We start from the raw sequence: 13,168 nt of genomic DNA on the forward strand, positions 1-13,168 counted from the left end.
GCATCCGGATTTGCGGACCCATTGAAATTAATGGGTCCGCATCCGTGATGCGGAATGGCCACGGATTGGTGCCCGTGTATTGCGGATCCGCAAATGCGGTCCTCAATACGGCAACGGGCATCACACGTTCGTGTGAACGAGCCCTTAGTCTGAGACAAAGCTCCTGCCTCTTTATTGTTTCAGGCTTCTGCTCTCCTGCAGCCTGAATCAATGAGGAGACATGATGAGCAATAAAATATGTACCACTTTCAGATGAACCTCTACTGATCTGATATTCAGTAGATGGGGCTCTTCCCTTCTCGATCTTTACAAACCTGATTATATGTAGAGCAGTTGTAAAAGCCAAATCCGCACCAAATTGTACTTGCAAAAGACACCATGTGAACAGCCCCTGAAGGTGCAGATTTTGCTTCTGATTAAGGCCTCATGCACACGACAGTTGTTTTTTGCATCCGCCGAAAAAAACTTTTTTTTTTTTTTGGAGGATCCGCTTTTTCCCTCAGATCCCTTGTAATAAATGCCTATCCTTGTCCGCAGATGTGAAAAAAAAGTAGGACATGTACTATTTTTTTATTTTTTTTTGCTGACGGGAAAGACTGACAACGGACGCGGAACACAAACGGATGAACTAGCATTTTTTTGCTGACCCATTGAAATGAATGGGTCCCCATCCTATCTGCAAAGAAAAACGGAACGGAGGCCTAATACAGCTTTGTGAACAGAGTCCTCTGTATGGTTCTTACCTGATGCTGCTGTTCTGTTTGCCCAACCTTGTCCAGATCACGACCTGTGGGCAGTCAGGGAAACATCTGGTGGCTCATCTGACATCATAGTGATTTATAACACGGACTGTGGGTCTACTGTACTGTACTCGCATGATGTTGCCCACAACCTAAAACATATCACAGATCCTTCTTTGCTACTACCTTGCTTGTGTTTACATTTTATTCAAATATGTCTTCAGCCATACAATTTATATATTTTTTGTGTCTGTCACGTAAATTTCACTAACACAACTACCAGCAATTGCCATCAGAACGTTATAAAAGCACTTTTATACCTATGACAAAGGGCTCCTAAGTGCCCAGCTGGACGGGCTTTCCCTTTCTAAGTGCCCAAGCCCGCCGCTCTTCCCCGCTGTCTGCTCCTCCCATAACCTCCCAAGGTTTCCTTCCCTGCATAGCTGTGACGTCCGTGGAGAAGAGAAGAAGTCTTGGGCGGTCAGAGGAGGAGCAGACAGCAGGGAAAAGTGCACGGGATACAGAATTTATTGAAAATAAGTAAGGACATTTTGGAAGGTTCTGCTCTTGGTATCACTCCCAGAACTGAAGGGAGTATGCTTACCGATTACGGTTTGTCATGTTTATCTCATAAACCGAAATAGATCCAATATTGGTCGCGCCTTATTTGCTGTCATTTATCACCCAGGAGAACTCTCTAGACTCAGGATAACGTGAATGACATTCTAATCCATTCACTTACACTGTTTGCCTTTGAAATGTCCTTAGGTATAGCGATAGCAACCACTTATTAAAGGAAAAATATATATATACTTAATCACCAGTCCGCAATAAACTGCTGCAGGTCCGTGAAGTGTTGTGGGGTAGATTACACTTTCAAAGAATGTACATAAAGATTCGGACCGCGCGTATCAGAAATATACGGTATAAAACAGATTCTTTTTTCTTCCTCCCTTCAGAAAGTTACCAAGGTCTGCAGATCTCCTGCAACTTACAAAGAAAAACAATAGGGTAGATCCGTAGGTTTAAACTGCCCTGTGGTGCACAGATTGTACTTACACGGCACTCCACCAATATCAAGCGTATCACAGATTTCCTCTGTAAACTGGTTGGTTCTCCGCAGGGAAGATGCGCGCTCACACGCTGTTACACACGGCTCAACCACGGACTTGATTACAGCCTACACCTGGTGAGTCTGCTGGGATTCCCAACTGCTTTTGGTTCAAAATTTTCTGTGGATACAAGTTGCTCCCACCATAGTGAAGCTCCGATAACTCGTTTAAAAGGTTTATTAGTACATACTTACAAACATGCACTTTAAAATCGCATTAAAATCCCAGCGTCTTTTTCCTTGGGATTTTCCGCTGGGATTTTAATGCGATTTTAAAGTGCATGTTTGTAAGTATGTACTAATAAACCTTTTAAACGAGTTATCGGAGCTTCACTATGGTGGGAGCAACTTGTATCCACAGAAAATTCTGAACCAAAAGAAGTTGGGAATCCCAGCAGACTCACCAGGTGTAGGCTGTCATTTAATCCGTGGTTGAGCCGTGTGTAACAGCGTGTGAGCGCGCATCTTCCATGCGGAGAACCAACCAGTTTACAGAGGAAATCTGTGATACGCTTGATATTGGTGGAGTGCCGTGTAAGTACAATCTGTGCACCACAGGGCAGTTTAAACCTACGGATCTACCCTATTGTTTTTCTTTGTAAGTTGCAGGAGATCTGCAGACCTTGGTAACTTTCTGAAGGGAGGAAGAAAAAAGAATCTGTTTTATACCGTATATTTCTGATACGCGCGGTCCGAATCTTTATGTACACTTATTAAAGGAGAACTTCCATCACATTTTTTTTTCTTTTTTATTAACAATTAGTATGTGAATATTTCATTGCAATTCTTTTTTTTATTTTTTGGGGACACAGGACTCACAGGCTGAACCTTTAGCACAGCAGAGATGCTCTCTTAAAGTGAAGCAGTCATTTCAGTTTAAAGCGTCTCCTTAGCAAAGTTGTGAGCCTTGTTAAGGAGAATCTGTCTTCACTTCATTTTACTGAGCATTGAAGATGCCACATGTAACCAGTCAGATAGGCAGGGAGATGGGCAGTGATGGGGCACAGTCGGAGACTGGGGTAGTGACTAGGCAGCTGGAAACCTCTGCATTTTATACACTGGCATGTTCAGCGTACTCTCCTGAGCAATGCTGAAAGCTTTGCTAGGAAGGCTCTTACACCCTGTTTGTTTGTTTTTTTAGAGCAAAAAAACCTCTTTCCCTAATAAAGTACATTACAAAAATATTTAACATCACTAATCACATTAATATTGATGACCTATCCTTCAACCAGCTGATCGATGGGGTGTCACGCTTTTGTTGCTGTACGCCGTGACACGTTAGCCGTGCATGCGGTTGCCAGGGGCAACGTGTCGGTATGTCTGCATGTGTGTGCACTGCCCCTAATATCTTAGTTCCTTCCCTGTCTGGTGCTGGAGGGGTTAACTTCCTGGCTGAGTGTGGCCACTTGGTGTTTATATAGCCTGCGGCTGGCAGGCTGGAGTCAGTTGTCCTCCAGCCTTGGTGTGTTCCGGAAGCTTGCTCTTGTCCAGCTTATTCCATCTGCCCAGTGCTTAAGGGCGAGAATTAGGGATGCAATAGGAGGTGACCTGCTCCCTTATCCCAGCCCTGGCCTAGTTGCTTTTCCACCGGGTCCACGTTGTACGGTGGGGAGTTCCACAAAAAAAAGTAGAAGAATCAGCGTCAGTGCAAGGAAGTCTCCCCAAGACTGCCCTCAAGCACTGGGCAGATGGAATAAGCTGGACAAGAGCAAGCTCCAGCACACACCAAGGCTGGAGGACAACTGACACCAGCCACAGGCAATATAAACACCAAGTGGCCACACCCAGCCAGGAAGTTAACCCCTCCAGCACCAGACAGGGAAGGAACTAAGATATACCGACACATTGCCCCTGGCAACCGCATGCATGGCTAACGTGTCACGGCGTACAGCAGCAAAACTATTGCTAACCTATCCCAGAGGTACTCAACTGCTTTTTGTAAAGGGCCACATAAATGGATCTGCTGTGAGGTGGAGGTCCAGACCAAACACCAACAGGAGCGGGCACCGTACACAGATTGGGAGCCAATAAACTAATAATCCTATATATTGCAAAAAATGTTTAACATCACTGTCCCTACACAATATAAAAAATCAACCGACAATACAGTTACATTTTAACATCACTTGTTAGACTATCATTCAGACCAGTGAGGAGTGAGGGATGGTGACTCGGAGCATCACACCTCTCCTATGTCATCCCAGCAGTGTGGCCGTGGCTTCTTACATTGTACTGATCAAGTAGAAATATAAAGTAAAAGGGTGCTCCCTAGTGTAACCTCAATGGGGTATGTGTGAGCAAAGTGCCATAAATACCACAAAGACAATAAAAGGAGTATAAACTGTAATAAAGAATAACGATCAGAATGGTTCACAAACCCTGACTCGCGTGTAGCTTCCTTAGGGGATGAGTTCATCCCCTGAGGAAGCTACACTCGAAACGTGCGTCGGGGTTTGTGAACCATTCTGATCAGTATTATTTATTACAATTTATACTCCTTTTATTGACTTTGTGGTATTTATGGCACTTTGTATTGTCCTACTATTATTTATTTCATACCCGTTTTCATCTATTGTATAATTGACCTGCACTGGGAGTTTGTTACTGGATATATATTGTGAGTTCACATGATAGATGTTTGCCTGAGTACCACTAACTTAGGAGTTTGTATATTCAACATTTGACCTATTTTATGGTTCCTTTTTTCCTGTGTGTATATATGCCGCTGTCATTTTATCTGTTATTCTCCGATATGTACTAATAAAGATTTAGTTGGATTTATTATATGCTGTGCATGATTGTTTGTGGTGATTCTATATGATTAGGCACAGCGGTTATTCTTGTTTGAGCGATTCCCATTAGGTGTAAATTGATCTCTACAAAACGGGAAATGTCAGTTTATTATGAGGCTCAGTAGCCAGATTGAAAACGTCAAGATTTTATGATATTTTTTTTTTAAATGCAGATAGTGACATGCAAAATAAAATAGAATTTTTAACATAAAACCTAAATTGAAACAGTAGGTCATTTTCAGATGACAAATTCTCATTAACAGACATTTGAAAAAGAAATGATCTGCCCTTTTGTGAGAATACGACCTTATAACGTTCGCCAGCACTTTATTAATGTCTATTAGGAGGATTTGCAGCAGCATGTTTTCTTGCTTAATGCGTAATAGATGGTCACTTGTAATTACTCTAAGGAAGCTGTGCATTTGAACCTTGGCCAACTCTAACATTCATAAGCCGTGGCCAAGGCAGAGTGATTTTGTAAAAAAAAAAAAGCTTTCCCACATCACATTGCATTTCATCTCCGGGATATGGTTTATTTGGAAAATCTTGCATCTTGCAAAATCAAGAAATATTTTTGGATATCGATGTCTTTGATTGTAGTCCATGGATAAAAAATATCGGGGGTAACGACAGAGATGTAATAGCAAAGTAGACAAGATAAGCCATTGCTACTGTTTTCTGTGTACCTCAGACAGTCGAGAACTTTGTAGGTGACAGGGCTGTTTCTGTATGCGAGTTGAGATTGGCCAAAATATCATAGCCTTGATATGTACTGACATGTTTCCAACATATATAAGCCGCTACATACTAGTGCACATGAGTGAATCGGGGCAGGTCATATGAACTTGGAAAACCAATCCATGTCTATAGCTCAATATACTGATAATGCCTCATTACCAGTATTTACTGTGAGCTGTAAAATTATAAAGTGCCACCAGCCTCAAAAAAAATCATGGACACGTCAAAGTTGTGATCATGTTGTATTATGGTACTTGAGTTGCATGTGAGGAGATTGATACCTATGGCAGTTCATTATGAGGTAACTATTTTGGCTGTTTGATCCTCAGGGGTAGTGCCATGTCTGACGTGTGAATAGATTTTAAAGGGCATCTAGTAACATAGTAACATAGTACATAAGGCCGAAAAAAGACATTTGTCCATCCAGTTCAGCCTGTCATCCTGCAAGTTGATCCAGAGGAAGGCAAAAAAAAAACCCTGTGAGGTAGAAGCCAATTTTCCCCACTTTAGGAAAATAAAAAAATCCTTCCCTCCAATCAGGCAATCAGAATAACTCCCTGGATCAACGACCCCTCTCTAGTAGCTATAGCCTGTAATATTATTGGTCAACAGATTTGTGCCTATAAAACTGGCTGACCTGTTACTTGTGCACTTGGCAGCTGAAGGCATCTGTCTTGGTCCAATGTTCATACGTGCCCACATTGCTGAGAAAAATTATGTTTTAATAAATGCAAATTAGTCTCTGGGAGCAACGGGGGCGTTGCCTTTACACCTAGAGGATCTGCTCTCTCTGCAACTGCCGAGCCCTCTCCACTTTGATTGACAGGGCAAGTTATTAAGAAGTTTACACTGCTTGGTCCTGTCAATCAAAGTGGAGAGGGTTCGGCAGTTGCAGAGAACAGAGCTCATAGGAGTAACGACAACGCCCTCGTTGCTTATAGAGGTTCATTCGTTTATAATAAAACATAATTTTCCTCAGCAATGCGGACACATATGAACATGCGACCAACACAGATGCCTTCAGCTGCCAAGCAAACATGCAACAGGTCAGCCAGTTTCATAGCTAGAAATTTGCTTTTTAACTTTATAGTCATTGTACACTTAAATATTTCTTTGCACAATGAATGATTTCACGTATTTTTATAGTCAAACTAGCAGAAGGACCCGGCTTCGCACGGGTATATTTCATCTATTTCATCTAATGTTTGTGTGTGTCGTTAAAAGATATCGACAGTATCCACAATAATAGTGACATCTACAGTACCCCGCCCCTTTAACAGTGACCTCCACAGCGCCCTCCCCTTTATTGGTGACCTTCACAGTACCCCGTCTCGTTCCCTTAAAATGTTACCTCTGCAACATCCCGCCCCTTAACACTGACCTCCATAGTGGACCATCCCCTTCACCGTTCCCTGCCCCCTTTACAGAGACCTCCACAGGGCCCGCCCCTTTAACAGTGACCTCCACAGCATCCCGCCCCCTTAACAGTGACCTCCACAGCATCCCGCCCCCTTAATAGGGACCTACACAGCATCCCGCCGCTTAACAGTGCCTTCCACAGCAGCCTGCGCCTTTATTAGTGACCTCCACAGTACCCCATATCCTTAACAGTGATTTCCACAACATCACCGTCCCCCTAACAGTGGCCTCTACAGTAATCTGCCCCTTAACACTGACCTCCATAGTGGACCGTCCCCTTAACTCTGACCTCCACAGTAGCCTGCCCCTAGGGTGGCCAGAGGTCAGGTTTTAGGCCGGACAGTCCAGCTTTCAGACTCCCTGTCCTCCGTCCGGCGCAGGGCCTGGACGGCACAGGGATGTCCTTTTTGAACATCTCACTCTCAGATAGTAGCACTCTGCTGTCTAAGCGTGAGCTGCAGGGAGAAAGTCACCCTCCCTCCCACCACTGCAGCTGACAGTTGATTTTTACCTTCATTTTTTCAATCCCTGTCGCCTGTGGAGTGGGAAGGGGTGTGACCTAACCAAGTCAAGGGCGTGGCTTAGTGGTACCTGGGGGCGGGGTTTTTAAGTCCGTCTTTTGAGGGTGGCCTGAATGGCCACCCTACCTGCCCCCTAAACTGTGACATCCACAGAACTCCGCTATCTTAACAGTGTCATCCACAGCACTCTGCCCCTTTTTAAAGCTGACCTACAGCAGTGAAGAAAAATGGATGGGTTGTTATGGAAACCTGGTGTAAAACTGTGTGTATGTGTAGACTAAGGGCCTGCGAGCTTCTATTGGCTGATAACGGTCATGTGACCAGGCTTCTATTGGCTAATGCATTTTTGGGAACATCTTAGGAATGGTACATGCTAGAGAGCTGAGACCAGGTCTAAAACCTTCCCGGACACCTGATGTACCTCTGTGCCAAATTTCGTGATTGTAAATGCAACGGTGCGGATTCCTTTAGCGGACATACATACACACAAACACACATACATACACTCAGCTTTATATATTAGATGTTTGTCTTTTTTGTTTGAGTAATCAGATGGTTAATCTGCCAGAGAGTCTGGAAGGCAGTTATGTGAATGAAATCTAGTCATTTGCCAAACATAGCACAGTAGTGGTTGCACAGAGCAGTATTGCAGGCTTTCCTCTGCGCTTATGATGGTGTATCTGTATATAGCTATGCCTTTCCCAGAGGTGTTCCAGTTAAAGAGGATCTTTCATGTGTGTTTTTTTTTTTTTTTTTAGTTTAGATAAATACCTTTCCTTGCGGGGTACCCTCCGCTGATCCTGCCAGTTTTTTTCAAGTATTGCTCGTATGCCCGGCTGTGCCCCCCTGCAGTATTCCCGCTCAGTATGTTAATCCTGAGCATCGGTACAGGGAGGAGGAGACGGCGGGTTTCTCAATGGGCGTCTCCTCCCTGGCTGTGCCGCAATTTAATCACAGCGGAGAGCGTCACAGCCAGGGAGAAGGAGACGCCCATTGAGAAACCCGCCGTCTCCTCCTCCCTGTACCGATGCTCAGGATTAACATACTGAGCGGGAAAACTGCAGGGGGGCACAGCAGGACGTACGAGCGATATTTGAAAAAAAAACAGGCAGGGGGGCAGCATCAGCAAGGAAAGGTATTTATCTAAACTTTAAAAAAAAAAAACATGATAGGTCCTCTTTAATGTGTGTGCATTTGTACCTCCACCCATTGCTAATGTATACTGAGTGGCTGCCAGCAAAGGAGGCAATATGGACAATCACAATACATTAGTAAGTGCCTTGTATTAGCTTTCTCTACATGATAAATGCTATTTGTTGAGGTAAGACAACCCCTTTATTGTCATGAATAGCATACGAAAACACAAGACCTGTTGATGAAGGCTATTCCCCCTCCAGATGATGGGCATATATATCAAGCCCCCAAATTGTCCATAAACATCAGAAAAGGGGGCATTTTTGCAAATTGTACATTGTGCATGTTACATACTTAAGATTTCTGCCACTTTTCCACAACTGGCTGAAGTGCATGCTCCCGCAGCGTGACATTGCAGCCTTTTAACACCGGCACATCCTAGGGGTATGGAATTTTACTGTGGTATGTACCCCTGCAGTCTTTTGTGTAGCAAAAACAAAAGCCTGCAGGGGTACATACTACAGTAAAATTCCATACCCCTATAATGTGCCGGTGTTATAATGCCGCAGTGTCGCGCTGCGGGAGCATACACTTGCCTTAAGCCATTTAGCAGCCTAACACAATATGGTAGCGCTTTAAAGGGCATTGACAGCTCGCAGAAGGATTCTCATGGCAGGCGGCACTGTCACCCTGTCATTAATAATACCAACCTCCCACTTACCACAGGCATTGATTAAATAAGCCGTGAGATTGAAAAATGTCTCAATGATTGTGTGTCCTCTATTAGCACATTGAATTGAAGTAAATATTGACTCGCCTGATGTATTTCTACGAGCCGAGCAGCCTGGCTATTACTTCTGGATACATCTATTTTTACTCAGGACACCTCTTCTGTTTTGGTCTATTTTGGTTTGAAGGACCCTAAACTTGGGATCTACAAATACTTAGACAATGCGGTTGCTGCCTGTGTTTTTGTGCTTTCCTGTTATGTAACTTTTCGTTGGGCTACAGAAGGTAACCAAAGAAACCACCCTCGTTCTCATGAGCCATGTTCCTGGTTTTCTTCAGATACCTATTTTTAAATTAGTGCATGTCATTTAGTAAATTAAATTTCTGCTTTTTCTTTTATTTTCTTTATGTACTGTTTTTATAGCGGATCTGTTACATGTATGATTTATCCCTTTATTGCGAGACTATAGTATATAAAATATAAATAATTTGTCTTTGTATTATTGCAGAGAAAAATAGGTTTGCAATTATTCGGCTGCCTTTCTCCCTTCCTAAAACAATCCCCGGAATCAAGATTTTGTCTGTTTTTTGCTTTATTCCCCTGTCTGCACTGACTGTAAGTGCACTAGAGAAGAAGCTGAGCCAAACGGGCACTGATTGTAAACGGCTTGATTCTATAAAGCATTTACTGTATATACCATAAATGGTGATCACACACGATCTAAATGTCTCTGGACATCCTGAGCACTCGGATGCCCATGGCAAAGGCGGTTATTCATTGTTTATTGAAAGCTTATAAGATTTTCCCATATAAAATTTGTACCAATTTATCAGGGTCTCTGCTTGCTAACAATGGCATTTTCATTTATTCAAGACTGATTTTTAGTAACTAGTGAATGAATGCAGAGAAAACTTGAAAGCTGGGTTAAAATCTTCTTTCTGTGTCGATGCTGGTTATCTCTGGTTTATTAATTTCGTTTTTTTTAGGCCTCGAGTGGTAACTACTACTTTATTTCGTACATTGGGACGCCCTGCGGGGACTACTTTTGTTGTGAGAGTGATGCCCAGCGGAGGGCTTCAGAATACATGCAACCCAACTGGGACAACTTGTTAGGACCCCTGTGTGTTCCTTTGATTGATAGATTTATTAGCCTGCTTAAAGACATACATGTTACAGCAAGGTAAGTAGAATATGTGTCCCAATGATTATACAAAGCAGTACATACAGATGTATTAAGCTTTCAGAAGCAATGATGGGTTAATGTCCCCAAAAGATCTCTTGAAGGCTTTAGTGAACTTTCTGTTCTGCATGTGAAAATTGTACTGAAATGTTGGAAAACCAATAAATTGTTCGAATAGTTGAGGCTTTACTAGCATGAACAAGGACAATGAACTATGTTTTCATTTTTAACTTTTTATTCTCTTGGGACATTAACTAATGAATGCAAGTAAGGTTGGTTGTTCTGGAAAGAAGAGTTGTATGCTCTACCAACAGTATATATGGTAAATTTCCTTTCTAAATAGAAACTGCAACTGACTGTTATCTCTCATTGATCATAGTGCCTACTGCAAAGAAACTCTGCTTAATGACATCAGGAAGGCCAGAGAGAAATATCAAGGAGATGAACTTGCCAAAGAGCTAGCACGCATCAAGCTACGAATGGACAACACTGAGGTCCTGACATCCGACATTGTCATCAACTTGCTGCTGTCGTACAGAGATATACAGGTAACCGTCTGAGATGGTGTAACAATCCTAGAAATCCATGTTGATGTATGAGTAAAGGATGTAACTTGTGAAAAGAAAAGTATGTGATGATCAGATGTGCCATAATGTGTTTGAGATATGGAATACGCAGTATATACTGGGGGTATAGTATTTTACAGTGTGCTGAAAGTCGACAGTGCCTTTTCAGAGCAGTTTCCCTGCCAAGGACGTAGCTCGCATGTACCAGTACATCCTGGCAATGAAGCAGATCAGTAACCAAATAAATGTGGTACATCCTTGATGCTAGAGGCTCTAGCTCAGGCTAGATCCGAACTAGAGCTGCCATTTTGGCCTTCTTTTAAAGGTGATCTGTCACCAGCGATCTCCCTATCAAACCATTTGCATAGATACATAGCTGTGGTTCCCCTGATTAAAAGGCTGTTTTTCTTTTGTTGATCTGAGGCTCTGTTCCTGAGTTATGATACCTTTCCTTAATATGCAAATTAAGCCTTTGGTGCAGTGGGGGCATTACCATTGCTCTTCTTGCATCCAAGCTCATTTCTAGGCTCAGCCTCTCGCTGGCTGCTTTGATTGGCAGGGCCAAGCAGTGACAAAGCAGTGAGGGAGGGGCTGACCACTGAAAGGAGCAGAGCTTGTATACAACAGGAAGAATGGTGACACCATTATTGCTTCTAAGACCTAATTTGCACATTCAGAAAAAGAAGCATAACTCCGGAATAGAGCCTTGGATCAACAAAAGAAAAGCAGTGTTTTAATCAGGTGAAGCACAACTATGTGTCTATGCAATTTGTTTGATAGGGAGGTCGTTGGTGAAGTATTCATTTTAAAGCCAACAATCTTGGATCTAAGACGCAAACAAGGGACCCTGGCCATGAATTAGACCAAGCTGGATCAAGTGGGAGCTGAAAATAATTGCAGCTTTTAATTCAACCTGTGTCGAGGAGCAGATAGGGGGAGTACTGGCTGCAGTTGGAAAATGCTGGCAACTTGCAAAGAAGAGGAGGAGTATCTTGGATTGGTTATCCTCCAACTATCCCTTTTTAAGGCTTTCAATGACATCAGGAGGAGCGATAAAATGGTTTTATTTGTTATAACCCCTCTAAAATCAATCGACATACTTGCTCTCTGGTCTTCATACACTATTCACAAAAAGTTAGGGCTATTTGGCTTGTGGGTGAAATTTTCAGGATAAACCTAAAATGCAGTCTAACCTATACAGGTGAACTTAATGTGACCTTTTGAATGCACATGTCCAACTGTTTCAGTACTTTTTGCACAACTTGCTGTTCTCTAACAAGGAGCTAACGGGAAAAATTCACAACAGGTCCATGAATTTCCCAATAAATTTTGTGGAAGCAGCTCTGCTCCAGCGCTGAAGGCCCTGTCCCCACTGCTTGTTGTGCATTTTAACAACTTGGTTTGATTGGTACATGTGAAAACTGTGAAAATTGTCTTGGCTCCGAGAGGTGTGGAAATAGAGCCCGTCACAGTGAAAGGGTTAACGGGTGTGGGTAGATCTGATAAGAAATTGTAGAGACGACATTATACTCAGAAGAATACATATGAGGTCTGTCATGCCATGTGAAGGTGACTATACATGTGGCTACGTAAGACAACCTGGCCCCAATCAAAAGTGTGTTCTGAGTTTTTGGTATTATTATTATTGCAGTTATAGCCAGCATTAGCCAAATAATGGTTACCAGACAAGATGTGCATAGCAGCGAAGTGGTAGTAAGGCAACCTATGGTGGTATACATACATCGATATGTCTCTCATCCCCATACATTTCCCTGTGATCCTGTATGTTCTTTCTCATGCAAATAAAACTAAATGATTTCTTCAAACTGCAGTTGCTCACAGGAGCGCCAGTGCCTTCTCAACAGCTGATCGGCGGGGTCCCGGGTTTTGGACCCCCACCAATCAGATACTGATGACCTATCCTGAGTATAGGTCATCAGTATAAAAATCTCAGAAAACCCCTTTAAAGAAATAGTCTTTCACCTATACTGACCGTTATAGAACACTAACACCATTATCAGCATTATAGTCCCCATATTGGAATGTTACTTACCGTATAGCTGTCCGTCGCTTATTTTCTTAAAAAAACACTTTTATTAAATATGCAAATTAGGTCTGAAGGTGCCCAGGGGCGGCGTTTAAGCGGCCCGGTGCCCAGGCCCCTCGTTGCTATTCATATAAAAACCCCTCTGGCCCGCCCCAGGTTCTTTTGTGAACGGCGTTGGCGCTGGATTTCT

At 42.9% G+C, this 13,168-nt stretch overlaps 1 protein-coding gene across 2 annotated transcripts in view; it reads left to right on the forward strand.

Annotated features, from left to right (window-relative positions):
* MAP3K15 (mitogen-activated protein kinase kinase kinase 15) overlaps nucleotides 1-13,168 on the forward strand; it is a 177,641-nt gene that overhangs the window by 76,257 nt on the left and 88,216 nt on the right. Inside the window, exons 4-5 of one of the 2 annotated variants that reach the window (XM_040423677.1) lie at nucleotides 10,172-10,365; nucleotides 10,745-10,913. In XM_040423677.1, coding sequence (XP_040279611.1) covers nucleotides 10,172-10,365; nucleotides 10,745-10,913 — 363 coding nt within the window. The remainder of the gene's footprint in view (nucleotides 1-10,171; nucleotides 10,366-10,744; nucleotides 10,914-13,168) is intronic. The other variant, XM_040423678.1, reaches the window with a different exon arrangement.

This window comes from Bufo bufo, chromosome 3 (assembly GCF_905171765.1).
Source record: "Bufo bufo chromosome 3, aBufBuf1.1, whole genome shotgun sequence".
Taxonomy (NCBI): Eukaryota; Metazoa; Chordata; class Amphibia; order Anura; family Bufonidae; genus Bufo; species Bufo bufo.